Source organism: Serinus canaria, chromosome 1A (assembly GCF_022539315.1).
Source record: "Serinus canaria isolate serCan28SL12 chromosome 1A, serCan2020, whole genome shotgun sequence".
In the NCBI taxonomy this organism is placed as follows: domain Eukaryota; kingdom Metazoa; phylum Chordata; class Aves; order Passeriformes; family Fringillidae; genus Serinus; species Serinus canaria.
The window spans coordinates 70,730,354-70,757,465 of NC_066314.1; the positions used below are offsets into that span (position 1 = coordinate 70,730,354).

General features: G+C 43.9%; 3 protein-coding genes across 3 annotated transcripts in view; 2 read left to right on the plus strand and 1 right to left on the minus strand.

Annotated features, from left to right (window-relative positions):
* The first annotated feature begins 45 nt into the window (after nt 1-45).
* On the plus strand, nt 46-14,285 carry GOLT1B (golgi transport 1B). The gene is made up of 5 exons (XM_030237703.2): nt 46-166; nt 5,506-5,597; nt 7,310-7,488; nt 10,266-10,347; nt 11,675-14,285. Exons 1-5 carry the CDS (start codon nt 142-144, stop codon nt 11,711-11,713), a joined length of 417 nt encoding a protein of 138 aa, XP_030093563.1. The 5' UTR covers nt 46-141; the 3' UTR covers nt 11,714-14,285.
* A 9,927-nt stretch (nt 14,286-24,212) lies between these two features.
* Nucleotides 24,213-24,845, minus strand: LOC127059119 (basic proline-rich protein-like). The gene has a single exon (XM_050969932.1). The coding sequence runs from the start codon at nt 24,843-24,845 to the stop codon at nt 24,213-24,215; it is 633 nt and encodes a 210-aa protein (XP_050825889.1).
* Nucleotides 24,660-27,112, plus strand: part of BCAT1 (branched chain amino acid transaminase 1) — a 48,368-nt gene continuing 45,915 nt past the window's right edge. The window contains exon 1 of the mRNA XM_009095178.4: nt 24,660-24,871. Coding sequence (XP_009093426.3) covers nt 24,863-24,871 — 9 coding nt within the window. The 5' untranslated portion in view covers nt 24,660-24,862. The remainder of the gene's footprint in view (nt 24,872-27,112) is intronic.

A 27,112-nucleotide genomic window follows, 5' to 3' on the forward strand; every position in this document is an offset into this window, starting at 1 on the left:
AGGTGGCTGCTGATTGGCGGCCGGCGCGGCCAATGGGGGGGCGGCTCTCCTGCGGCGGGGTGCGTGTTTCCGGAAGACGTGGCCGCCGCCGCCGGTCCCGCTGCCGCCCGTCCCGCTGCCGGTGCCCGTCCCGCCGTCACCATGATCTCCCTGTCCGACACGCAGAGTAAGCGCTGCCGCCGCTCCCGCCGGGGAAGCGCGGAGGGGCCGCTCGCTGCGGGGCCCGGAGCGTCGGGGGCCGGGGGGTCGCAGGGTGGCCGGGCTCGCCGGGCCCGCAGCCTTTGTCCGCGGCGGGGCCTCCCGGGAGCGGCCGGGCAGGGTCCGGGCGGGCCGCTGGACACCGGTGGGAGCAGGCAGGGGCGGCGGAGCTCTCACGGCCGCATCCCCGCAGTGGAAGGCGCGGCGGCGGCCCCGGTGCGGCGGGAGCGGCGGCTGGCGGGGAGCCCGGGAGGGAAGGGGATGGAGAGCGGCGGGGCAGCGCTCGGCGGGACCCCCGGCCTTGGGAGAGCTCTGCCCCCACGGCCGGCCTCTGTCCGGGGCTGCGAGTGCTCGGTGTGCCGTGCTGCGGTGTGGGAGGGTTGGAAGGGACCCTAAAGATCATCCCAGCCATGGCAGGAACACCTTGCACTGCCCCGGGCTGCTCAGGCCCGTCCAGCCTGGCCTGGAGCGCTCCCAGGGATCCAGGGGCAGCCACAGCTGCTCTGGGCAACCTGTTCCAGTGGCTGAATAGCCTTAAAGGAAAACATTTCTTCCTGTTACCTAGCCTAGGTTTGTTAGGGTTTGTGGGTTTGTAGCCATGGCAGTTTGGCTGAGCAGCGTGAGTGAATGAATGAAAGCTGAACGGTGAACAAAGTAACACCCAGCTCCACTCTTCCCGTGTGCCTCCCTCTGGACCTCAGTGGTCTGGAACCACCAAAGTAGCTAAACAGCAAATAGCTTTGCTGTGCTGCTCTTGCTGGTACCAAACGTCTGTAGGTGATGCTGAGAGGTTGAAGTGGAAAAAAGCAAAAATACTTGTATGTAGCCATAGTTTTGTTTCTGCTAAAGTGCTTGGAAATAGAGACCAGAGAAATGAAAGTAAAGTAGTTTCTAAGTGTGTCCTTAGCCAGGAGGTGTCCGGGGTGCTCTGGAGTGTTGCTGGCAGCTCAGGGGGGCCATCCTGCCCCCTGCTCTGCCCCAGGGCACACCTGCAGGGCTGGGTGTACTGCTGGGCTCCCAGTACAGCACGGACAGGGAGCTGCTGGAGAGGGTCACGGGAATGCTGAGGGCTCTGGAGCATCACCAAAGAGAAAGGACTGGGAGCTGGGCCTGTTTGTTCCAGAGCAGACTGAGAGGGGGGGGTCCCATCAATGCATGTAAATATCTCAGATGGATGCCAAGAGGAGGTGCCAGACTTGTCAGGGGTGCCCACCCAGAAGCAGAACAAGGAGCCATGGCCATGAAGTGAAGCCCTGGGAGTTCAGCAGTGGCCATGAAGTGAATGAAGCACAAGGAGTTTAAATGGCCATGAAGTGAATGAAGCACAAGGAGTTTAAATGGCCATGAAGTGAATGAAGCACTGGGAGTTCAGCAGTGGCCATGAAGTAAAGAACAAGGAGTTGAATCTCAACGTGAGGAATCACTTCCTTACACTGGAGGTGGCAGAGCCCTGGAACAGCTGCCCAGGGAGGGGCTGGAGTCTCCCTCTCCACAGCCATCCCAATCCCACCTGGACACATTCCTGTGTCACCTGTTGAGGGTGACCCTGCCTTGGCAGGGGGGTTGGACTGGGTGATCTGCAGAGGATCCTTCCTGCCCTAACCATTGTGATTGCCTGATAACAGCTTAAGCTGCAGGGTAAAGGACAATGCCAGGCCTGTGATTTCAATGACCATCTCGTGTATGGTGCATTTCTGGTATGATTGCCACAGAAGGAAATGAGTCTGCCTGATAAGCAGCACAGCATCAGTTGTGAAGGAGGGTGTGAAAAATCTAGAAAAAAGAAGTTAAAATAACTTTGATAGCAGGATATGGAAATGGAGGTATTGGAGAGCCAGTTAAGGCCAAGGATGAAGACATGCAGTAGAGTTTAGCAGCATTCAGGGTCAATGATTTTTTGAGATACTCAGATATTGTGCTGTTACTGAGATAGTACCAACCCCTGGGGTTAACTTTTAGGTTTCTGATTGATTAAACCCTTGTGGGCTTTGCTTTTGCCCTTAACTTCCAGTCTGGAGTATTTGTTGGGCAAAAAGATAAAAATCTCTTCAGAAGGAGACTCACTGTTTTTATTTTGCTTGGTTCCTCATGTGGGACTTTCAGCTATTTCCAGTGCTAAGTCTGTTGGTTTTAACTGTCAGAGACAGGAGTACTAAATAAAACACTTTGACATTTAGTGGTTTTAAGGGTGGGTTTTCTTCTGAAATTCTGAAGATAGTTCATCAGTTATTTTAAAATTCACTGCTGTCAGGAAAAATACAGAGTTAGCCATAGAGTCACTGGTGGAATAGTGTGATAAATACCTGGAGAGAGCCACTGCTGATGTTTGGAAAGTTAATTCTGCATCTGTAGTCTAGAACATAATTTTAAGTGAATGGTGTTATGAGCCACTAGTAGTTTCAAAGGAATTCACTTAGCTTTTCCCAAATGAAATTTTCAATACTAAAAAATACTGCTAGCAAAACAGTGCATTGAATATAAGCTGTATTAGTTTTTGTCTTCTAAAAGCCTATAGCACACAATTCCATTTTATTTTTCACTATATTATGCTCTATAAAAGACTTGGGATGTGCATTGTCTGCCCTAATCTTTCACAAGCAATGTATCTTAATTTTGAATCTCAAAATCTACTAAGCTGTTTTGACACAGTGCTGCAGTAGTCTTGCACAGCTCATGGAATTTCTGGAGAAACATTGATGAAGATTTGCTCCCTTGTCTCAGGAAATCCTAATAATCCAGAATAAATAGAACCTGGCTAGTGTGTGTTCCTGCATTTCTAGGCATTGATGTGCTTTATTTGACTAATGTGGGAAAGCTCTTCTGGCACAGGAGAAAACATTTTAAAATAGTTTGCTCCCTCTATAAATATTCATCATTTGTTGTTGAAAGGATTTTCTACAAAATGCCAGCACTTTTTCTTCTCCTTCCTCTGAGAAGTGTAGTTAAATGTATTTACAGATTCTGATCCAAATCAAGGCAGTAACACCCTCTGCTGAGATACCAGCACTGGAGGATGATAGTCCTGGACCATTCATCTTCTTCCAGCAGTTATTTTGGGATAATGAGAATAATGTTCCTTTCTTTCTTTTCCTTTTCCCTCCACTAACCAGAGAACATGGGTGACTTGTGCAGTGAATCAGAGCCCATTGTGATTCCAAACCGGTTTGGGGTGGTTACAGAGGTGTCAGAGGGGATTGCAGCAGCTGCTGGGAGGTGGCTCTGCCTCCTCCCCACATCCATACCTTGAGCTGTGCCTGGGGAGGAGCAAATACTCACTTCCAGGACTGCGTCTTTATCTTGCTGGCAGCTGGTAATTCCTCTGGAGTCCTGCCTCCAAGTGTTTTCCTTCCAGAATGCAGATTGTTTCTGCTCTTCTGAAGTAAAGAGTACTGGAGAAAAGGGCACTTGCAATTGTTACATTGCCTTCAGTCAGCAGATCCACTGAAAATACAATTTGCTATTCTGTTTTTCATTGTAAACAAGTAGGGAGAGTGCCTGTAGTAAATTGATTGGATTGAGTTACTTAGTGCTTTTAATTGTGGGGTGTTAAAATGCCCACAGTGAGAGTGTAAAGTGGCAGGCTATACCATGGAACCAGAGCTCTAACAGCATGTGCTCTGCAGCCTTGCTGAAAGCCAAGCCCTCAGAGAACTCTGGGGAGTGGAATGTTGCTGCAACAAATCTCTGAGCTGGGTTGAAATTTATTTCCAGTAACTACTTGGAAGTCCTGAAAGAAGCATAATTATCCTCCTTTACTCCCAAGCTCATCAAGCAACAGAAAAGGACCAACTGCATCAACAAAGCACAGTTAAAATCCATGGAGGGAGGTCTGGCCAAGAGCAGCAGTGAGGGCTGTCATTGTGAATTTTGTGGTTTTTTTGGTTGTTTCAGGACAGGCTATGCCAAAGTACTTGGAACTTCAAAATACACAAATATACAGGCAGAGTATTAGGGTGGGTTCTGCTAAGCTGTTTTTGTTTTGCAGTTTACAAACCTGTCAGTTTCTATGTCTGGTCACAATGAAAACAACAATAAATGCATGTGTTTGCAGGCCTGTTGCTGCTGCTCCTGGTTTTCTCTCCCATTCAGTCTGTGAGAGTCAAAGGAAGGCTTTAGAGATTTAAAACTAAAAGCAGGATGTATTTCTAATAGCAGTCTTCAAGATACTTTGGAGGCTATTTCAAATGGTAGTTTTAAATCCTAACTTGACATTTCTAGCCCTGTTTCTCATACAAACCTTCCATCCTACTCTTGGCTTCCCAGCATTTCTTGAGCATCCTTTGCAGAACTCAAAGTTTATAGAACTGTTTAGACTAGGAAAAAACCTTTAAGAGCATTGAGTCAAACTGTTAACCCAGCATGGGCCAGTCCACAATATTAGCAAATATCTAAAGTACAAAAGGTATTTTTAAAAAATCTGCAAATTAGGATCATAAAATGAAAATTTTAATAAAATGAAACTGCTATGCAACACAGTCTAGAGATACTGTATTTATGTGTAATGTAGATCTACCATTTAATTAATCAAAGTTAAATATGAAGCATGAAAATTATAAATGGACATTAATCCCTCAGTATTTAGTGTCTGAAGTTTTGTGAAAACTGGCAATTGTCTGGAGACCCAGGCTAGTGTTTGATAGCTGTCAGCACATGTGCAACTTGGAGAAATCCTGCAGGATTCATCCAAGTTGTGTTCCATCTGGAAACTGCTGTGCAAGTCATGGGAGATGGAACATGAGGTCTCAGGAAGATGGAGAGGACCAGGGTACATTACATTACTATGGGAAAGATAATGGGATAAGATCTGCAGATCCCAGAGAATTCTGAATTAAAAGAGAAGGATCACAAGGATCCAACCCTTCAGTGAATGACCCACAACCCTGGAGTTATTTGTACCATGTTCTGGTCAATTGATCTAATCTGGAAAACAAAGTTTCATTCTCTCTTTCCAAACCATCCTTTTCTCCATACTAGCAATGAATCAAAAGGGATGTATGTCTTTGCTGTATGTATATGTGTGTATATATATGTCTGTGTGTATATATATATATATATATATATATATATGGTTGCATTCAATTTCAGTGTCTTTCAGTTCCAAACAAGGACTTTGTTGATAAACAGCTTCCAAAGATCTGTCTGTTGAAGTATTAGAGGTCCACAAGATTTATGATAGTTGTACACTCAAGGAAGTTTCTAAATTTAAAATGTCTTTAGGTTTGATGTTCTCATTTTCTCCCGATTTTTATCCATGACTTTTTCTTGGTGCCATATTTTGTTACATGCCTAAATTTGTTTCTTTTTCAGAGATTGGAATGGGACTAACAGGCTTTGGAGTGTTTTTCCTCTTCTTTGGAATGATCCTCTTCTTTGACAAAGCTCTTTTGGCTATTGGAAATGTAAGTGACTTTTTTGCAGTGCTTAGAATCAAGTATGTGATCTATTAAAGATAAACTCAAAATAGAACAGCATGTTATCAGTTTGAAGCTTCATGACAAAGATTACTGTGGTGATCTGGTGTAAAAGAGGAGTGCTCAGTGATTGGAGTGAATCATTTTTCCTGCTTGAGGTTAGCACAGCTCATGCTGATGTGAATATCACCGTGGGTCAGGCCTGTGGGATGCTGCTACACCAGAAGCAGCTTGTTCCACAGTTGTGCTGCTGCAAATGGGATTTTTTGTGGTCCTCTGAGATCACTGTCAATTTAAGTATCTATTTGGATAAGAATCTTTAAGTACATGCTAGCAAATGTAGTTTTACAGTGCTGTAGGAGGAAAGAAAGAAATATGAATTGCTGACACTTCTGGCTTTAGAAGAGCCAGACTTCTTTGATAAAAGAGAGATTCAGTACCTGCAGCTTTTACCAAATCAAAGCTGTCACTCAAAGCAGCACAGAACATAAATCCTAGCTCTGGTACAGGAAATTTCCAATCCAACTATCAAATGGCAGGGTGTTTTCTGCATGTGCTAGTCTCTGTGCCTCTGCTGTTCTCAGCTGTGCCAGCCAGCCAAAGCACAGCCTGGCTGGGAGAGGTTCAGCCCCTCTTTTGCTGATGCCTAAAGTCTGCAGCCAAACAGATCAGATTCATTCTCAAACACTGAGATTCCCTGAAGGGAAATATAAAATTGTGTACCTGAATTGGGTGCATTAGTTGAAGCATTGTTATGAACCATCAGATCGAGTGTGCAGTGGGAGAGTGAAAAATGAAATAATGCTTATTTTTTCTTTTCCTAATGTAAGGTGGAAATACGAGATCCTGTTTAGGGAAAATGAAAACGTAGGTAGGAAGAGACAATGACAGGCTATGTGGTAACCAAAGATAATGCAAGAAAAGGTACTGTATCCTTGCAGAGAATTGTTTTTATTTAAAAAAAAGTTACCTCAGAAAGGGCAGGAGGTTCGAAGAAAGTGATTTATTAAATACCATCCAAAACTTAAAGATTGAATAAAACAATCTCGATTGAGAGGATTGTTTTACTCAATCTTGAGTAAAACCTGAGATACTATTACTTTCTGAGTAAAAACGTTGCTGAAATAATTCTAAGTCCTGTAGCTACAGGACACCAGAAATAGTTGTAACTACTTGGTGTGATAGTGTTCAGTCTTTACTGGAACAAATAAATAAACAATAAAAGGCTCTGCACAGTAAAAACCAACTGTTCAGCTTTGGCTTTGCACTGTGGTAGATCAGCAGAAGCTGTTGAAGATGTCAGTGGCACGGAGCAGAGGTGATGTTATGTGTGGTGTTAGTTTTTAGGAGCCTTTGCTGTCAGTAGGACTGAGCTTCAGCACCACCCCTGGTAAAGATGTGACAGGGCAGACACCACTGCTGTCAGCAGATCTGTCTGGGGTGTGTTTGGCAGGGACCACAAAGGACAGACCTTTTACTTTCCAGCACCTGAGAGCTACGAGTGCTTTAAGATGGACCTTACAAAAGAAAATCAGTAGGAAATTCATTCTCACCAACTGTCTCATGGTATTAAAAGAAGCTGTGCAAGAAAAGCAGTGTAATTTTATAAAATATATGTATAAATGTGTGTGTGTTTACATCCTGTACTTGGGGACATAATTCATTGTTTTCTTTCTTTGGTTTGTTTTTGTCTTTTCTAGGTTTTATTTGTGGCTGGCTTGTCTTTTGTTATTGGTTTAGAAAGAACATTCAGATTCTTCTTTCAAAAACACAAAATGAAAGCAACGGGCTTCTTCCTGGGTGGTGTGCTCATAGTTCTCATTGGTTGGCCTTTAATAGGAATGATCCTGGAAATTTATGGGTTCTTCCTATTGTTCAGGTAAATCTTGTTTGAAAATAACTTTGTGTTAATTTATCTAGGAATAAATGTATGGTGTAGTGTTTGTTAGAGTTGACAAAGCAGCATCCTTTAAATGTTCCTTTTGGACAGATTTTATATGAAATTTTTTATTTACAAGTTGGTAAGTATTTTTCCAAGACTCCAATCTGCTAATGTTGGAGAGGCATTTACTAAAGTGACTTTGATAATGCTGATGTCTAACCAAGGAATTGTAAAGCTTCAAAATGTGTGGGAGCCCAAATTGTCAGCAATATGTAGTTTAAATATCTCCTCATAGGAAAGGGATACTTGGTCCTTTTTTCAGTGGGGAGTTTGTTCTTTTCTTTAACAAAAGGGGCAATATATTTAGTTACAACCATCCTAGGTTTGTAACCTTACCATTTCATCACTATGGCAGCCCAGGTAAAAGCTGTTTTCTGTCATCTTTCATTACAATTGTGCCTTGAAGTCAGAACTGCTTGTTTGGGTTAGCAGTATCTTGACTGAGGTAAGAAAAAATGGAAATTCTATTTTTTTTTAACAGCAATCTTGAAACATGTTATAACTTTCACAATGTGTCATTTAAGTTCTTTATAAATGCAACTGTAATAGTGAAAGAATTTGACTTGTTACAACCTGCACAGATATCTGTATTTTTATCTTTATTTCCATGGTTGAAGTTCTATGCTTCTCTGCAGAGCAAAGAAAAAAATATGCAAAAAAAGTAGAAAGGGAGGCTTCTGGTTGTTCTTGGACGTCTGTGCAGATGCAGATTGTTTCAGTAATGGTTATTGATCAAGTTTCAGACCCTGAAGAGTTCTGTGAATGGCTGAATAACTCTGTTCCTGGTAATCAAAGTGAAACCATTGTTCTCATGGTTCTTTTTGTACTCAATAAAATTGTATGTTAATCTGGTATTTAGTTCAGATAAAATGTTTATTTTACAAATAAATCTGAACTTGGCTCTTACTGGAGACAGTGAAATTTCAGAAAATGAGTTTAGTGGGGTTCATGTATTTCTTATTGTTGTGCTCTGTGTTACTGTGAATTCTGTCCCTGCAAGTGCTGTGCTAATCTCAGTATTTCACTGAATCCATTGTCACTTCTTGCATGTACTGCTTGGTTTTATCAGCCAGTACAAAGCAAGTAGAATGTGTTTCCTACAGAACAGCCTCCTTTTAAAAGATCCCAAAAGAGTTCTAAGTTGTGCTGTCTAGGCAGGTGTGGTTATGGATTATCTAGTGCTGCTTGCAAGGTAAAGTAATGTTGAGAGCTTTATTAAAGATCAATAGTTACGCCCAGGACTGTCCCCTTAGCCTGAAGGGAATCAACAAGGGATGGATAATTCCTGGTGTGAATGTTTAGCTGATGTGTTTTGATTTAAAGCATCTGCAGACCAGTGGTTTGGACTGAATGACCTTAAATGTCTTTTCCAACCTTGGTGATTCCATGATTCTGTGACCATCTTTTCCAGGGCTCATTAGCTGATAGAATCTCAATCCCTTGCTACAAGGCTGACTAGTGACTACTTCAAGCAAAGCTTTTTGTTTTGCTTCAGTCTTGTTCAGTTCAACCATCCTCCTCTTGTCAGCAACTTGCTCCCTTCTGAAGAAGTTACAAATGAAGTCTTTCCTCAAGCATCATCTCATACTGTTCCTCAGGATCCTGCTGCTTGGTTGATAGCAGAGAACTGCCCTGCTATTATGGGACAGCTGTGGTAATCTGGGCTGCTTTTGAAGCCTTGTTGAGATGACAGCCCTACAGAGTTAGAGCTGACAAGATTATCCCTGCTGTACTGACTGTTCCTTATTTTTGGACACAGCAGTTGTTTTAAGCTGTTACAAGTGGTTTGTGTGCCCTGCCTCACAAGTTACTGGGCTGCTGAAATGATCTGGTCTTAAAAAACAAACCAAACTCAACCTCCCCTTATTGGTGTGGATTTTACGCAGAAAAAAGTTCTTAGCTGGGTGGTGAAGAGGATGATGACTCGTGAAACTTCACAGTTTCACTGTGGCTGAGGCCTCACTGCACATTAATCCTTATGGGGATTAATGGGAATGCTCAGCACAGGATTGCTGGGAATGCCAGCAGCTGCCTGCAGACAGCTGAGATACTGCCACAGAAAATTTGGGTTTCTGCTGCAGAGGTTAGGTGGAGAGTGCAGGGGCTGCACCATAGCATCTGTGCCTGGCAACATCCTCGGGGTCACCATTCAAACCACTGACTTCAGTTTGGGAAAGAAATGAAGGCACAACTCTGTCATGCTTCATTTGCTTTTAGTTAATGCAAAGAGTATCATACATGGCTTTAATTACTCAGAACTAACTTCACTTGTTTCTACATTGGGTCTTGAATGTATTTTCTATAATAACGAGGAATTATATATATTATATATATTATATATATTATATATATTATATATATATATATAAAAGAGGAATTATATCAAAATATATATGCTAATTTTGAGAAATCCATTTTGCTGACTAAATTAAGTATTCTCACTTGAGTTATTTTTTGATGAGTTGACTGAGAGTTGCAGCTATGAGGAAAATTAAATCCATTTAAAAATACACCATTTCTTTCCTGGTTTTCTCCTTTCTCTGATGAATGTGTATTGCTATATTTGGTAAACAAGTGTGCTGCTAACAAGTTGCAAGCTGTTGTGTAATCTTGGTTTGAAAATTTTAAAAATTAATTTTTTTTTTCATGCTACAGCAATATGAGAAAAGCTTAATTACAAAAACTAATACAATCTCCCTTTGTTTTACCTAAAGGGGGTTCTTTCCTGTGGTGGTTGGCTTTATTAGAAGAGTTCCAGTGCTTGGATATCTCTTGAATTTACCTGGTATAAGCTCGGTAAGTTTGGTACTTCATGCAACAACTGCAGCATGTTCTGGTTTTCATTCCACTGATACAGCACTGTAGAAATGCATCAGAAATAGAGCAAATATAACTTTGGAGCAATGACTTCAAATGCATTCCTGCACAGTTCTTGCACCATGCACATCCCACTTGCTCCCAGGGAGACACTTCCAGGGGTAAAAGGAGCCAAAGGAGGGGGTGGCAGGAGCTGTCCCTGCTGGTGGGCAGTGGAGGGGAAGAGCCCTGCAGTGTGAGGGAATGCTGGGGTTCTTCTGCTTCACTCTTGGCCCTGGCTGACCACATGGGTGAATCCTCCTCTTCTCCTGTCTGTACAGTGAGGAGGGCACTGTTCCTGGTGCACTATTTGGGTGAACTTAGGAAAAGTCACCTCTAAAAGCAAATGTTGCAGCTCCTATGGTGAACCCAGAATCTCTCAGCATGCATACTCATTCATCAGATATATTTAGCGAGGCCCACTGCACCAGGCTACATCTATTTTTTACTAAGATTTGTGTTTTTTTCAAATGGAGTTTTCCATTTTTTAACCAAATGGCCGAGGATTTGAAGACAATTAACAGAAAGATGTCTAAACACCCTAATCTGGGGTGTTTCAGTCAACTACTTTTACTGTGCTAATTTATTTATATATTTTAACACAAACATTTGTAATACTAGTTTTAATAGCAACAGTTTTAATAGCTACTGCTGAAAATTAATAGTGGGAATAACTTAGATGCATACAGGCTGTTTTATAAAAATGAGTGTTCCAGATCATCTGTTCCAGTCTCACAGTTAGGCCGAGTTGTGGCTCATAATTCATGATCAATTGAATGTTTCATCTGTCAATTGATCCTAATCATATTTAGTTTGATCATAACGGGGTTAAATCTTGTTTTTAAAAGATAATTGTTAATGTTTTGTTCAAAGCCTACGTAGGCTCAGAAGAGAATCCACAGTAATGGTCAGTTGAAATATCTTCCTTGGTCTACTAATGCATGTGTGGCTGAGACTGTATTGTTTTGTTTTAACCATTAAGCTGGCAGTGTTATCTGCATTCTTCTATTTCCTTTCTCATTCTGTTGCATCTTCATGCTGCACTGTTAATGTCAATATGAGAAAAACATGTTATGCAGAAACACAATTGCAATTTTAAGAATTTTGGTTTTCACAAACCTAAACCATGAGAGCTCAGTGAGTACTACTTGACTCTCATCTCCAGTCACATACTAACTGTGCCAGTAGCAAGCACTATTTGAGAGCAGCTTCACTCTACATAAATGTCATCATTTTGTCTAAAACCTTTTTGTCTCCTTTTCCACAGCTTGTAGATAAAGTTGGAGAAAGCAACAACATGGTATAATGACCAGAGGGTGGAAGACTGATCTAAACTTTTACTGTATTATTTATAAAATCCCTTTGAAGAATACTCAGCACAAAGATTAAGTTGTGTACAAAGGAAAAAGCTTGTTACATTCTTTACATAACAGTTTAATTTAAAATGTATAGTCAACCACATACATTAGAAAAGAAGCTCAGCAAGTGTGCTTCTAGGAAAGTAACTCCAGAGTTCGGGAAGTAAACTGAAGAGGGGAAAGTCATGGAATAACCCCTGTTACAACTGTTCAAGACTATTTTTGTTGGTTTTGGAAAACATGCTAGAGGCAATGAACCCTTGTGGAATTAACGGTGCCTGTTCTTTACCTCCTTATTTTGAAGGTGCAGTAGAGCAAACAGGCTACATTTTTAAGGGTGACCCAAACTTACCCAACCCTCTGCTTGCTATCCTCAGAGTGCAAAAAATCAAACAGGAAACTTCTTGTGTAACAAGAGATGCATCTTTGCATGAAGGTTAAGATGACTATTCATCTATAAGTGTATTATGACAATAAAAAGGAAACCCTACACAGTTCTGTTGTAAACATTTTTGTAAATATGTGGCTGAAATACAGCATTGTTATCTTAATGTTTCAAAGCCAAATGTTAATTGATTGTATTTGCCTTCCGTTTCGGAATATGCAAAAGGTCAATCTCGAATAACTTTGGTCTTAAATGTTGGTTCTGAACATGCAGAGCTCAGTGGGGAACTCTGGAAGCTGACTTGCAGGCCTTCCAGGTTGTTCTCCTTGAGCCATGTTCCACGTGCATCCTGATGAGAATGTAGCCCCTTGTCACTAACGTGCAAACTCTGTGAAATACCCTTCGTTCACAAAAAACTCCATTAGGCTGAGGTGCTGATGTGAACCCTGTGACATGTAACGTACCAGAATTTGGAGCTTTGTTTTTAACCAGTTTGAAACTAAGCTTTCTTTGTCTACTCTGGAACTACGAATTGACTTTTATTTTTTACGGTAATAAAATGGAAACTTAAAGCTGTGTGTACGTGAGTCTCTGGGGAGAAAACTGCTGAGTGACTGGGGCTGACTCCAGACCAAGTGCCAATCTCCACGTGTTTGTAACATGTTATGGTTAGCTGGTTATCTTCAGACAGCTCCTGGTTACAGCAGCAGCTTTGTTGGTACTGAGGATTCTTGGCTAACCTGGAATTAATGTCCCCTCCTAAAGCACGGGTCCCATTTCTGCTCCTGTTGGGCTGTTAAACCTTGTGCACTTGCAATAGTCTCAGTTACAGTGTCCTCCCCTAACAATCCTTGTTCAGTGAGTTGTGGTTGTGCAGGCAGGGGGATTCTGTTCTGTTTCATTTTCTTTTCCTTTCATGTAATCCTGAAACAATTACCCAGTGTAGTATTAGAGGTAGCTATGTAGCCTAAAGGTCTAATGACTGGGGGTGGTTTTTTTGTTTTTGTTTTTTTTTTTTTTCTATTATGCAGTTAAAATTGGAGTTTTCTAATGTAAGTTTTAACTTTAAAAAATCCTCGTATACCAACCCTTTTGAAAGTTGCTCTGAAGTTTATTTGTATAAAACAAGGGGTTTTTTCATTGCAACTGTATAAATAGCCACAATCTACTACTATCAATATTTCATTTGCTTCCTTCTAAAACAGGCACAAAATGATCCAGAAAAAAACCCCAAACCTGTTGTTTTGCAATTAATAACATCTGAAAAATCAGTGGGTTTATTTTATAAAGATTATATTTGCTTAATGGCATGTGCATTACAGTTTAGAGACAAGAGTAAATATGATTGTTGGCTCTACCTCAAGAGATAAAGCATTTTAGATAACCCAATTTTAACTGCTCCTGTAGCTCTGTGGTGTGTTACAATGACTAGAGAACAACACTCCAGCAGCTTAGCCAGCTCCTGTTTGCTGTGGTAGGGCACTAGCTGTGCTGTGGGAACCAAGTGCTGTCTAAAGCAGACAGTGCTCACCTTAGAAATCAGCTACCTGAAGGTTTTTGAGCTTCTCTCTTGAAAAATAATGTGATGGAAAAGGTGGATTGCACCACAGGACTGTGCATCTCTGGCTGCAGCAACTTGCTTGGTAAGCTGAAGTACCTTCATCAACAAGAAATGATGATGATGATGTCTTGTGGAGGTGGTTCATGTGTGGTTGTGGATGATCTTTTGCCTCTCTGAGAAGCTGGGCTGTAGGAAGGTCATCTCATTTATATTTAATGCATTGTTTTAAATCAAAAGTCAATTTTTTGTCACATGTGAACTGTTGTGGAAAGCATCTGAGGGAACAGAATTGTGTGTTGAATTTAGCATAGTCTATCCCTCAAGGTAACGTTGTTTTTGAGACAGTTTTGCCAAGATAAATGTGGGTGGCAGCAAAGGTCAAAACAACTTAGCCTTAAAGTGTTTCTGTCCTTGCAAAAATATCTCTAACAGAAACATGCTTGGAATGTTTCCCCTTTTAAATGTAATTTATAATTGCTGCTTTAAAACTCATAAGGATGGATCTTATTCTGAGCAAATGAATACTGTAAATATCCTTGTCATACCTTGAATAAATGGGAACCTTTTTCTATAATTTGTCTTTGTGTCTTGGTGTGCACATTTTAAGCAAGTCTGTTGACAAGACAGAGGGTCTTTTCCTTTCCAGAGGGTCAGGAGTACAGGCTGTTACTGCCTGGCTGTCTTACACTGTTGTGACTTCTACAGTAAATAGGGGCTTGGGTTAATCTTAAAAGGAAAGGTTTCCTCTCTTTTTTACAACAAACCTTTTACATGAACATCCCCCTAATTTTTTAAGTTCCAGTTTCGGACACAGCACAACAAAATAGGAAATTTCAGTTCTATGGGAAACTACCTCCTTTTTTTTCTGAGGAAATAACTGTGAAACTTCAGGAGAAAAAGAGCATGTGTCCAGATCCTGGAGCAGGTTTTTAGTCTAGCTCAAGGATATGACCATGAATTCTGTGTATCCTAGAAAGTGGCCTGATAAGCAGATTTACCATTCCCTGGTGCTCTGCAAGCTTGGGGCTCGTTGTTGAGGATTGATTTTCACAGGAGAGCAGCAAAGCAAAGCTTTTATCTGCTTGTTGATGTGTTGTGTTGGTGCTGTGCACCAGTTAGTACCCTAAAACTTAATTTGACTAAAGTTGCTTGTATAGAAAGAACTGGCAGTTCCTAATTTGAAATTAAAAACACCCACAGCAATGTCTGGTTACATCTGTTAAACTAGGAGAGGTATAATTTCAATCTCAATGTAGCTCATGGCCAGTTACTTCCAATGACTAGCAGCCATTCATTAACCAGAAATACTTTGCTTTTGTTACTGTTCACAATGTGGTCCCATACACAGTTTAGAGACTGTCAAAAGCAATGCAAAGAAAGGAATCTTGTCCCTGTGGCAGATGTAAAAATGAAAGTTTTATGGGATTACTTTGAATTGTTTAAAGATTTCAAGGCACAGGCTCAATGACTTGCTGCCTTTCTGGATGACTGATTACCAGTCAGGCTGGAGAGTGGAGTCCATATCCCTAAACCAAACATCTGTGTCCCAGCTGGCTCTTCAGAGGTCACTGCTAGCCCTTGGACTCCCATCTCTGCTCCTCTGGCTGCCACACTTCTGGCTGTTCTACCCTTCAGACTGTCAGTGCCAGCTGTGACATCAGTGGCATGTCACTACCAGACTGATTTACCAGCAGAACTTGGCCCTCGTGGCCCATCTGTTCCAAGTTCTGCCCCTCTAGTATTGATCTTGGCACATTACAGCATCTCTTAGAAGAGCTGGATCTCATGCTCAGCCCAACAAAGAGATCCTGCAGCTGCTGCAATCTCTCACCAAGCCTAATTCACCACCATTATATGCTAAAGCATCCTCCTCAAACACAGAACAATTTACAGAAAAATCACATGGCTACTGTGGGGTAATGTGGTGTGGAATTCATTATCTCAGGCTAAGTACTATCACTGATAACCTGGGATATGGAGCAATATCTATTTATAGGAATGCATTATCCAGTCATTAAGGGTAGTTAAATTAACAGTTCACCTGCTGGGGTGGTGCATGCCCAGAAATGTGCTTGCCCAAAACCATCTGTGCTGCTGCAGGCTCCCTAGCAGGCACCGTTTCCCACTGAGTACTGCTTTTCCAGGGAATGTGGTGGATCTCCTATACAAATATGTAAGTTTGGGGTCTCTGCTCACAGAAGCTCTGGATTCATAGCTGAGCACACAGGCCATGCTGGTCCTGCAGTCAGGGTCCCCCTGTGGCCACCAGGAGGAACCAGGAATGTGGGGGTCCCAGCTGCTGGGGTACCAGCTGTGGGTTTCTCTGGGTCTGGACTGAGACAGCAGTTCATGTTCACACTCAGGTGTTTATTATCTCTTATCAGTGAAACAGTCTCACTGCTGGGAGTTCTGCAGCTTTTCATTAGAAGGCACAAAATGGCCACAATCTCTTGTTCCAAGGGCTTTTCAGACTAAACTCTCCAATTAAGAACTGACACCTGGATTATTTTCCCTTTTAACCCAAGAACTGATCCCACAGAGCTGCAATGGGGACTTTCCTGCCCAATTACAAAATGCCACCCAAACCCATGGAGAAGGAGGAAGAAGCAGCATGAAGAAGAAGCCCAGGATCACACCCTGTGCCCTCCATCCTGCTTCCATCACAACTAAAAATCCCAAACCCTCAATTTCTCACCCAGTGACACACCCACACTGATCTCTATAATCTATTGCACACTTTTGTGGGTTCCAGTCTGTCTTGGAGTCTGGGAAACTTTCTCCATGAGTGAGGGTCAGAGTCAGAGCTGCCCTGGGGGTCAGAGCACCCCAGAGCAGACACAGAAATATTCCCTGTGTGCCCTGGGTTTCCACACAGGAAGAAATAAAATTCCTGGGGTCAGGCATGGCAGGAGGGGGGGTCACCAGCTCCTTGGGAGCACCAGCATGGAGCCCATGTCCCTGCAAAACCAGGAGGGCAGGTGGGGCTGTCTCCTGCTCAAGCACAAACACACCTTTTATTGTCTTCTCTTCAGTCAGCCCCAGGGCCCACCAACAGCTCTGACTCCTATTCCTGGTGAGTGGCACCTGGAAAACAGCTTGAAATTTCCTGCCTGGTTTTTTTCTTTCTGAAGCCTTTTTAGCTCTGTTTAATTTAGACTGGGGAGCCACAGTGTAGTTTTAGAGCACAAAAAGGATGCTGAGCTTTTTATAGAGTGCTGTCAGAGCCGAAAGGCTGAGCAGCCTTTCTCTGGCCCTCTCTGGGCTGGCAGGGTTTGAAGCAGCCAGGCTGTACTTGGGAAGCTGGGAAAGCAGGATTTCCACCTGGGCACAGCTCAGCTGCCTCGCTGCCTCCTTTTCTCCAGGCACGCCAAAGCTATTCCAGGAACATCAGAGAAATCAAGATTTCACATTGATTCCTACAATTTAATTCTACTACTTGGAAATAAAAGGCTTTTTTGGACCCAAATGTTTTACACCACCAAACCCACACAGGTCAGTCTTTAAATACTGATTTTCTTTTTCTAATGAAACCAAGCAGTTCTGCATGGAATCTTGCAGATGCTCCAGCTGAGTGGCTTTTACCATCACAGGTCAAACTCTGTGATCCAAAACAGGGGGACAGATCTGGGGAAGGGTCTGGAGCACAGGTCCTGTGAGGAGCAGCTGAGGGATGTGGGGATGTTAAGCCTGGAGAAAAGGAGGCTCAGGGGAGACCTTGTACCTCTCTACAAGTCCCCAACACAAAGGTGCAGCCAGACCAGGGGTCAGGCTCTGCTCCCAGGCAACAGCAACAGGACAAGAGGAGATGGCCTGGAGCCACAGCAGAGCAGGGTTAGGTTCAACACTAGGCAGAATTTCTCCACAGAAAGGTTATTAGACATTGGAGTGGGCAGCCAAGGAAGGAGGTGGAGGCCCCATCCCTGGAGCTGTTTAAAACAAGCGTGGATGTGGCACTCAGGGACATGGTTTAGTGGTGGGCTTGGAAATGCTGGGTAATGGTTGGATTCAATGATCTTAAAGGTCTTCTCCTACCTAAAAGTTCTGTCATTCTCTGAACCTGAGTGGAGATTTATCCTCCACTTGCTTCTTCCCCCTCAACTGCACAAAACACTGAATGTTTCCTCACTTTCCCATCAGTTTTTAAGGAGGGCTGAGTGGGGGACAAAGAAGCAACTTTAGGAGCAACACTGGATGGGAAAAATGGGCCAGCAAGGACTCCTGGTGCTCCCTTTAAAGGGGAATGAGGGCGTTGATTTTGGTGAGAGGTCGGCATTCCCATGACCCAGGTGCCAAAGGCTCAAACAGAGCCAGCTGGGGAGGGTTAGGTCCTGCTGCCCGCCCTGTGCCTCCTCCAGGCCAGCTCTGGAGCACCTGAGCCCCTTTAAAAGCCTTTTAAAGGCTGTGTTTGGATGGAGATGTCTCTTGAAGGGAGCCTGTCCTGTTCCAACAGGGCTGGGCTGGCAGCCCTGGGGAGGTGCAGCCACACAGAACCTTCTGGAAGAGCCCGGAGCAGGCAGAGATGTGTGAGGTGAGTGGCTGGAAAATAAAAGGCTGGAAGAAATGTTGGAAACAAACTCTGTTCTTGGTTAATTCCTGGAGCCCGATGTTTTTCTTGCTTCTCCGGGCAGAAATAAGTGACACATTCACAAAGTGCCTGTTTAGGAGGAATGTGTAAAATGCTGTTTTTAGAGGGTGGGAACGAAAGGGGGGAGATGTTTGTTTGGTTCCAGTTACAGACCTTTCCCTTTCAGCCTTTTTCCCAGCTTTTCCCCGCTTGTCACACGCTGTGTGGCCGCTTTCCTTTCATCTCCTGGGTTGTGATGTTTCTTTCTGCCAGGTTAATTGTGCCCCCCGTGCTCTTTGTCCTCAGCCTTTCCGCCCTCCAGCATCCCCCACAAACCCTTCCCACCTCCTCCCGGCCTTTTTATCTGGGATTTTCCACCCAGATCCTGCTGATCCTGGGTTTTACAGCAGGGCTGGCATGGCCCAGCAGGTGGAAAACAGAGAGAAGTGAGGGAAGGAGCACCGGGCAAAGGCGCTGCTGCAAAAAAATCCTGCTGCTCTGAGAAGCATGTCCCCTGTGGGAAAAATGCCTATTTTATGATTGGCTTTTTGCAAATATTCAAGTGAATATTATATGTGTTGTGTTAGAAAGTAATGCTGTATGAATATTCTTAAAGAGTGTGTTAAATGTAGTTTTAGGTCATAACAAAATGTTAAAATAGAAACTGTGCTATGTAGGATACTTTTTTTAAAGAAAGGACTCGCAGCTAGACAGCAGCCACAGGACCCCTAAACCTTTCAGAGAAAGAGAATTTATTGCTCCATTATCAGAAGAGATGAACTTGTTCCTGCCTTGCTCAGCTCTGGAGACTGTCAGGATTCAGAGCAAGGAGCTGACCCTGCCCAGCCAGAATCCTGTGTGGGAATGGAATTGATGCACCATGGATGAGGTGTGTGAATGTGCAACAGGCTGTTGCTTTTAAGGGTTAATCCTCTGTTAACGTGGGTCCTTTTTCAGGCTTGTGCTGCCTCGGAAATGTACCTGGACTGTCTGAACTTCTGTTTCTGTTGTTTCATATTGTCCTGATTCAAACTGTCCAAATTATTATTACTCTAGGTATATTGCTATTTTATAACCGTTTTATTACTGTTAAACTTTTAAAATTTTACAAACAAGTGATTGGTGTTTTTCACAAGCTGTAGAGCTCCGAGCAGTGAGACTGTTTTACTGATAAGAAATAATAAATTGATTATTTAAACATGAAATGTTTGTTATTTCATAATAATTATGAAATTAATTAAATAATGTTTATTCTCCAGCCCCAGAGAAACCGATAGAAGAGCAGTAATTGCAGCCATCAGCTTCTCCTGTTGTTGTGGCAGTCCTGAATGGGCAGTCTCTAAAGGACCTGATCAGTCTTTAAAGGACCTCCCCTTCCCCAAAATAAAAAAAAAAAAATTAAAAAATCATCCCACCCTAACATTTTGTTCATATCTGATCATGTATAAATGCATAATCACATGATAATTTATGTATACGTTTAATAATTGCATTATAATTTCTCTGTTAGGAAATTTCTACAGCACCAACCTGATCCTTAACCAAAGGTTTGTCTTTCCCTCACTTTAAAAGCTTTCCACAACCATGTTTCCACATCTGCAGGGCAGCTATTTGGAAGTCTTGTGCTCCAATTATCTTCTTAATCATTCTGAAGAGTTTTAGCTTTGTGGCTGAAATCAGTTACAGGTTTTACAGGAGAATATTTTAGCTGAGAGCTGATGTTTCCTTAGTTTATATATTTGTGCCATTGCATCTACGTGCATTCATAGAGACCATGCAAGATTGAGTTTTAGTAAAATAGCTAATGTAGAAGTAAAGTATTTCTCAAAGATTAAAACAGAGCATTCTGGTATTTCTGGAAGATATATATCTATTTTCAATATGCTTTGGAACACATTTTGAAAGGGTTTATATTACAAAGAGCTTTGAAAGTTCTAAAAGATCAGGAGCAAACAGAAGCACAGCCTTTGTCTAAGTGATACCATTTGATTGAATCAAATTTGGTTTCTCCATATTTTTCTACAGGAAAATTTTCATGCCATTTCAGAAGAAAAAAGAAAGCCCCAGAATCCTAGCTTTCTTTACATGCAAAACCAGGTTTCTACCCACCTTTTCTCCCTATCCTCTTCAGAGGATGCCACCAGGATTGTGGAGGAAAGTTTGCAGTGTATCAAGAAGGGTTTGTGCCCTTTATTCTTACAGAATTACAGATCTACAAGTTTCCTCTTTCAACACTTCCCATTTGGCTTTATATCAAACTGCCTTTTCATTTCCACAACAGAAGTTCCTTATATTTCAGTGGCTTAAAGGTTGAATTTATTCAGGTCTGGTTTGGGAAATGTGTGTGACTTAAATTCTTCCCCTTGTGGATCCCTACAACTTGTGGCAACACTTTGGACTTGGAGCATATAAATTGCCTTATTCTCTCATATGTGTGAAAAATTTACTCAAGAAAACTTCTAAAGTTTAACAGTGCTGTCAAGCGTTCACAGAATTCTTGGTGTTAATGGAAAAACTAGCGTTGAAATGAATAATGTTTCATCAAAACTAAATACTCAGAGTGTAGAAAATGCAATTTGTTCTTACTGATGGAGCAACACAACTGAGTGAATCACCAGAGGTAAAGATCCAATGCCCTTTGCCTTGTAACTTCTGCAGTGTTACAGTCCTTGTAACTAAAGGACTGTAACTAGACTGAGGTAATGCAGGCTTTCCCTGCAAAAATACATCTTTTTGGCCCATTTACCAGTGGCAGCTTCAGGTTTGGGGATGTTGCAGCAAGATGCAGCTTTTCAAGTAAGTTCTGCAGCTTCTCTGAGTTTGGTCTTCTTTTCCTGACTTTTACTTGTAGCTTAGGGCCAGCTTGGCCCTGAATAAAAGCAAAAGATCAATACAAAGATTTTTGGTTTTTTTTTACATATTCTAGATATGTAGTAAGTGGTGGTTTGGCTTTGCACAAATTCTCTGTAGTTCAGATAATATTTTTTCCTTCCCATTTCCTTCTCCTATTTCTTAGTTTTGCCCAGGCCATGGATTCTGCTCTGTACCTCAGTTTGGCAGCAGTTGAAGGATAATTTGCAATGCATCTCTATGGTGAGCATGTTGCACAGAACTTTGGTGAAAGGCTGATTGTTCAGACTGGTAAACTGAGCTCTGGAAACAGTCAAATTGCACTCAAACAGCTTTTTTTTGTTGTTGCTGGTGTGTTTTATTTTTTTTGGTGGGATTTTTTGTTTGTTTATCGTTTGCTTTTGTTTGCTTGTTTTTGTAGAGGGATTCAGGCTACTGAAATGAGAATGTACAACCTGTAACAAGAAATGCACAAAGATATAAGGATAAATATGCCCTTGAGAGGCAGACTCAGCATGACTTTCTGAAATGAAATCCTGACCTATCTATAAACTCCTTCAAAGGAAGGAAAGGTCCTAGGGATAGCATCCAATTGGATTTCCAAAGCATTTGACAAAGTGCCTTAGCAAAGGCTCATAGAAAAGAAAGGTGCTTTTATGGTTGCTCTCTTTAATTGGGTAAGAGATAAGAAAAAGAAGAGAGTCTGGAATTGAGAGAAAGGGATATTGAGGCAAACAGAAAAGACAAAGTTTGCTGATGAGATTTAAAGCCTTCAGGGTAAGGGTGTTAAAACAATTCAGCCAAAGCAGGGCTATCTGCAGCAGGACCTTATGAAACTGAATATCCAGCTGTAAAAATAACATATAATAATGTCTGTGAGTATGAAGTTATGCACATAACAAAAAATAAAAGCTAAATTTATATAAACGGGTGGGTTATGAATGAAGTGTTGCCTTTCAGCAGAGAAACCTTAGAATTAAATAGTTCAGAAATAGATTGGTTCACTTTAGTGCCCATGTCCAAGCAGGAAGCAGAACTATAATGAAAAGAAATAGAGGAGGGGAAAAAAGGCAAATTAAAATTAAATATGATGATCTGCTTTTTGGGAAGTGTTGTGTAGCTCATGTCCCCATCCTAAATCAAGGATGATCTAGGTTATTGAACTGTTTTATAGTAAACAGAAAAGATTAGAACTCCTCAGCTGGAGAAAGGAGATGGCTGACAGAGGATTTGACAATTGCCTGTAAAATCACAAATTACATGCAGGGGGTAAAGTGCTCTTCATTTGTGTTTGCAGTCTCTCAGGATCAGAAAAATGGAGAATGATGTGAAGTTTTCAAGTGGCAAATTCAAAATAAAGCAAAATGATGAGGTTTCCCACAGAACAGAGCTAAACTGTGGAACTGATGAGCACGAGATCTGAAAGATATCAAATTTTATGTAGGTTCAAGGAAGAAATTAAGAGAACAAAAAGCCACGAGGAGCTGTCAAGCACAGAGAATTCATCTTTCAGGAAGTTGATGTGGCACAAATCCTTTGAGGATAAGAGTGTATAGTGGAAAGAGAATTTGGAGCAAAGTGCCTCTTTGGGCTTTCTCTCCTTGAAACTCTTCTGCAGGCATTATCACAGTGCCAGGATATTGAGTGAAATGGCCTGACCAGCCTGGCTGCTCCTAACCTGAAGATAACTCCTTGTGAATGATTGGATTGCTCTCATCAGCACTGGGTAGCACTGCCCTGATGATGAGTTGAACCTGTCCAAAGCTTCCTTGCTGCTTTTTCTGCCTCCTGGTTTTTGCTCTGTCTTTCTCCTCTCCTAAATAGCTGCTGAAATATCACTGTTCATGTGAACTTGTGTTTTGGGTAGTGCTGCTCACCTGTGTTCTTTTGGAATCCAAAATGCTTGGAAATCCACTAAACAGCTCTTTTTTACCTGGCTGAAGAGCAGCAGGAGCAGAAATCTACTTATGTAACCAGTCTCTGGCACTGTACAACAGAGAATAATTCATGTACATCGTGCAAAGCAGAACGTGGCACTTGTGACAGTTGCACTGAGATGAAACAGCTTCCTTACAACAACTCTAAAGGAGATCAGAAGGGGAAAACCTTTACAGAAAACATTAGTAAAGGAAGAGAAGACTTAAATGTAAAATCAGTTATGATCAAAGTAAGCACTTTGTGAATATTACAGCAGCATTTTCTCTGAAAAAATTCGTGTGGTCTTTTCCTTTTTTCTTTTGTATTAGTTTCACAGGAACGGGTAGAAGCGACACAGTGGACAACCTGCTGTATTTATTGTCTTCGGGTGCTGGCCAGCTGCCTGCCAGGGACCAGAACTCCGAGCTGGCTCAGAGCTCTGCAGGTACATCCCACACCTCCAGCATGGCCTGGGGCACGGGTGGGCAAGGAAACAGCTCTGGCAGCCCCAGTAATCCCAGATACAATGGGTGCTGTGCCCCTGTGCTGGGTGGCACTGCTGGGGCACAGGTGAGCAGGGAGACAGATCTGTCAGCCCCATTAATCCCAAATACAATGGGTGCTGTGCCCCTGTGCTGGGTGGCAGTGCTGGGGCACAGGTGAGCAGGGAAACACCTCTGTCAGCCCCAGTAATCCCAGATACAATGGGTGCTGTGCCCCTGGGTTGGGCGGGCAGGGAAACAGCTCTGTCAGCCCCACTAATCCCAGGTACAATGGGTGTTGTGCCCCTGTGCTGGGTGAGAACACATCTGTCAGCCCCACTAATCCCAGATACAGTGGGTGTTGTGCCCCTGTGCTGGGTGAGAACACATCTGTCAGCCCCACTAATCCCAGATACAGTGGGTGCTGTCCCCCTGGGCTGGATGGCAGTGCTGGGACACTCAGCACCAGCCGTGCCCGCAGCCCTGGCGAGGGGAAGCAGGGAAGGGCTGGTGATGGGAGGGCTGATGACTGCCAGGTGTTGGTGTGTCAGCCGAGTCGGACACAGCGAGACAGAGGAAATGACTCAGAACGCCATGAGTGGGTTAGTGCGGGCTGAGCACAACGTGTCTTTCTGGGAATTACAGCACAAGCCCTCAATGTCTCCCCCGCGCACCGTGCGGGGCCATTTTAGGGCGGGGGTGCCCCGGCTGCAGCGGGGGCTCGGGGGGGATGCCGGGGGGCGGTGTGGGTGCCGGGGGGCTCGGGGGGGATGCCGGGGGGCGGTGTGGTTGCCGGGGGCTCGGGGGGGGATGCCGGGGGCGGTGTGGGTGCCGGGGGGCTCGGGGGGGGGATGCCGAGGGGCGGTGTGGGTGCCGGGGGCCTCGGGGGGGATGCCGGGGGGCGGTGTGGCTGCCGGGGGGCGGTGTGGCTGCCGGGGGGCGGTGTGGGTGCCGGGGGCTCGGGGGGGATGCCGGGGGGCGGTGTGGTTGCCGGGGCCTCGGGGGGGATGCCGAGCGGCGGTGTGGCTGCCGGGGAGTGGCGGGGCGGGGCGGCCCCGGCTGCTCGCTGAGCTCCCCGAGCGCCCGCCGAGCGCGCCGCCCTCCCCCGCTGATGCAATCTGAGCCCGGCAGCGGCGGCAGCAGCAGCAGCAGCCCCGAGCAGCAGCCTCGGCACCGGCAGCATCGGCAGCAGCAGCGATCCGAGCAGCAGCCCCGATCCGAGCAGCAGCCCCGGTCGGCCCCGGTCCCGCTCAGCACCGCTCTCTCCGCCCCCGGGGCTCGGCGATCCCGCTCCATCCCGGCCGGAGCCCGGCAGGACCATCTCCCCCTCCTGCCAGCATGAGCAAGGTAAGCGGAGCGCGTTTGCTGCCCAGATCCGTCCGTCCGTCCTTCCGGCGGTGCGGAGCGGCACGGGGGCTGCTCCTCGGCCCCTCGCCCGTTTGTGTTGGTGGATTTTAGTGCCCCGATTTGTTTGTGCTGTGAGAAGGATTTTTCTGTCCCTGGCGGATTTGGTGTTTGAGATTCAGAGGCAGATTGTGTGTGGTTTTACCTCTTTGCTCTTTCATTGCAGACAGCACGTGTGGAAAAGAAGTAATGAGGGAGGAAGGGGAAGGGAAGGTGTATGATTTCCTTTGGGGTGAATTTCATGTTTATGGGACTCTCAGTGATTAAAAAAAAACCCAAACAAAACTGATAAAAAGCAGCAAACCAAAAGCCTTCCAAGGTTACGGCGACCTGGCAGACATCAAGTCTTTTTTTTTGCCTGTGAGTTTGTTAAAGCTCTTATGTCTGCCCTTGTACTGAAATAGACTGTGGGTAAAATCCAGTAACATGTGCTGAGAGGTTCTGAGTAATTTCAGAAAAAACTTTGAATCATGGAAGAGGAGTTTTCGGTAGCAAACACTAACGTGGCAGATGAGCATCTGTGGGCACTGTCCTTTTATAAATGTCTTGTTTATGTTCTTCAGCTTAGTGACCTGATCTGGGGATTAAAACCAAGTGTTCAGGGTCAAGGCAAAGGGCACGGAGATAGCACGGGTGCTTTTCAGCTGGACCAAGGGAGCATCCCAGCCGCGTTCCAGCCTGTGCAGCAGCTGTGCATGCTCGGGTCTGAGGCTGGGCTGGCTGGGAGCTGCACAGCTGCAGTCTGTGCCAGAGCTGACAGCTGAGGAAACCACGGCTGAGGTGTTTGCTTTCCTTGGTCACGTTAGCAGATGGCGGATAGGGACAGCAGGTGACTGGTAGGTGTCTGCCCAGCTCCTCCGTGCTGCTGTTCCTCACATCCAGCAGTGCTGCAGTTGCTGCTCCTGGTGGCAGGACTGGCATGGAGGAGCCTTGGGATGCTCTCCCAGCCCCGTTTGCCCTCCCTGCAGCCGGAGAGGGGCAGACCAGCCGTGGCAGGAAACTGGTCTGAAACTACTCAGGGAAAATAGCCAGGAGCTCCCCCAGCCCCAGTGCTCAGAGACAGAATGGAGCATCTCAAAGAAGGGGGCAGACTCGTGTTTTAATATCACTTCTGATGTATCTGTTGTGTGTCTCAAGGAAAGAGGCAGGGCTCTGTTTTTCAGGGTGTCAGAATTTGAAATTATGATACTGTGAAATATATAAAGGAGGAATATTTAATATATAAGTACTCTACCTTTATGTATTTATAATATCCAGCACCTGCTGGGAATGCTCTGGCCTTACATAAAAAATGATTAACAGGGAAGCCATGGACCTACCAACCTGTCTGCTCAAACTGACCTCTCATTGGGTTCTTCTCACCTGCACAAGCCAGACCTTCACTTTTTCTTTTTGTATTTTTCTTGTCTCTGTCTTTGCTGTAGCAGTAGCTACAGCAGTAAAAGGACACTCTTGCCACTTGGAAGTGGTGTAGCCTTGGGCAAGTCAGGGCTGTCTGAGCCCTTTACCCTTTACTTGCCTCATCTGTTCAGACTGTCAGCTCTCCAGGGTTCTGGCTGTCACTGTGTGTTTGTAGAACATGTATCAAAGGAACAGAAAATTACAATTTGATTATCATCATTACATAAAACATGATACATTAATAAATAACCCAATCAACAGCTTTATTCCACCTCCTTGTCCCTTCATCTCTCCCTTCTCTCCCGTGTTTAGTCACAGCCCTCCATTTTTCCTTAAATTATTTCCAGCTCAACCACAGCCCTCCCTTTCTGTCCTGTTTAAAGTGATGTATAAGAAATGAATTATGCCTCCAGTCTCTGCAGTGTCTGCCTTGTCCACCTCATGCACTGATTGTTACTGACAGGCCTGGCACTTGTGTGTGATCCAGTGGATGTGCTGGTTTTTCCCCATGGAAATTGAGCCTTGAAATATGCTGCAAAGCCATAGGTAAAAGGGAAGATTGCAAAGTCATGAGGTAGCTTTAACACAACTGATATCTTGTTAATATAGTCCACAGGCTGTATCATTTGTTTAATTAGATGGATGAAAATAATTCAGGTGGATTTCATTAGTCATTAATTTATCCCTGGGAGGATAATGTTAGGAAGGGAGGTAAATCAGTTAATTAACTGTGTGAACACTCAGGTGCTCTGCATTTATTCAGGCATTTTGGAACAAATTAGG

Bases quoted from the DNA above. Each gene is read 5' to 3' on its own strand.
- GOLT1B (XM_030237703.2), top strand. From the start codon at position 142: ATGATCTCCCTGTCCGACACGCAGA. The intron at 167-5,505 runs GTAAGCGCTGCC...TTTCTTTTTCAG, and splicing joins CTCCCTGTCCGACACGCAGA to AGATTGGAATGGGACTAACA. The intron at 5,598-7,309 runs GTAAGTGACTTT...TGTCTTTTCTAG, and splicing joins CTCTTTTGGCTATTGGAAAT to GTTTTATTTGTGGCTGGCTT.
- LOC127059119 (XM_050969932.1), bottom strand. From the start codon at position 24,845: ATGGTCCTGCCGGGCTCCGGCCGGGATGGAGCGGGATCGCCGAGCCCC.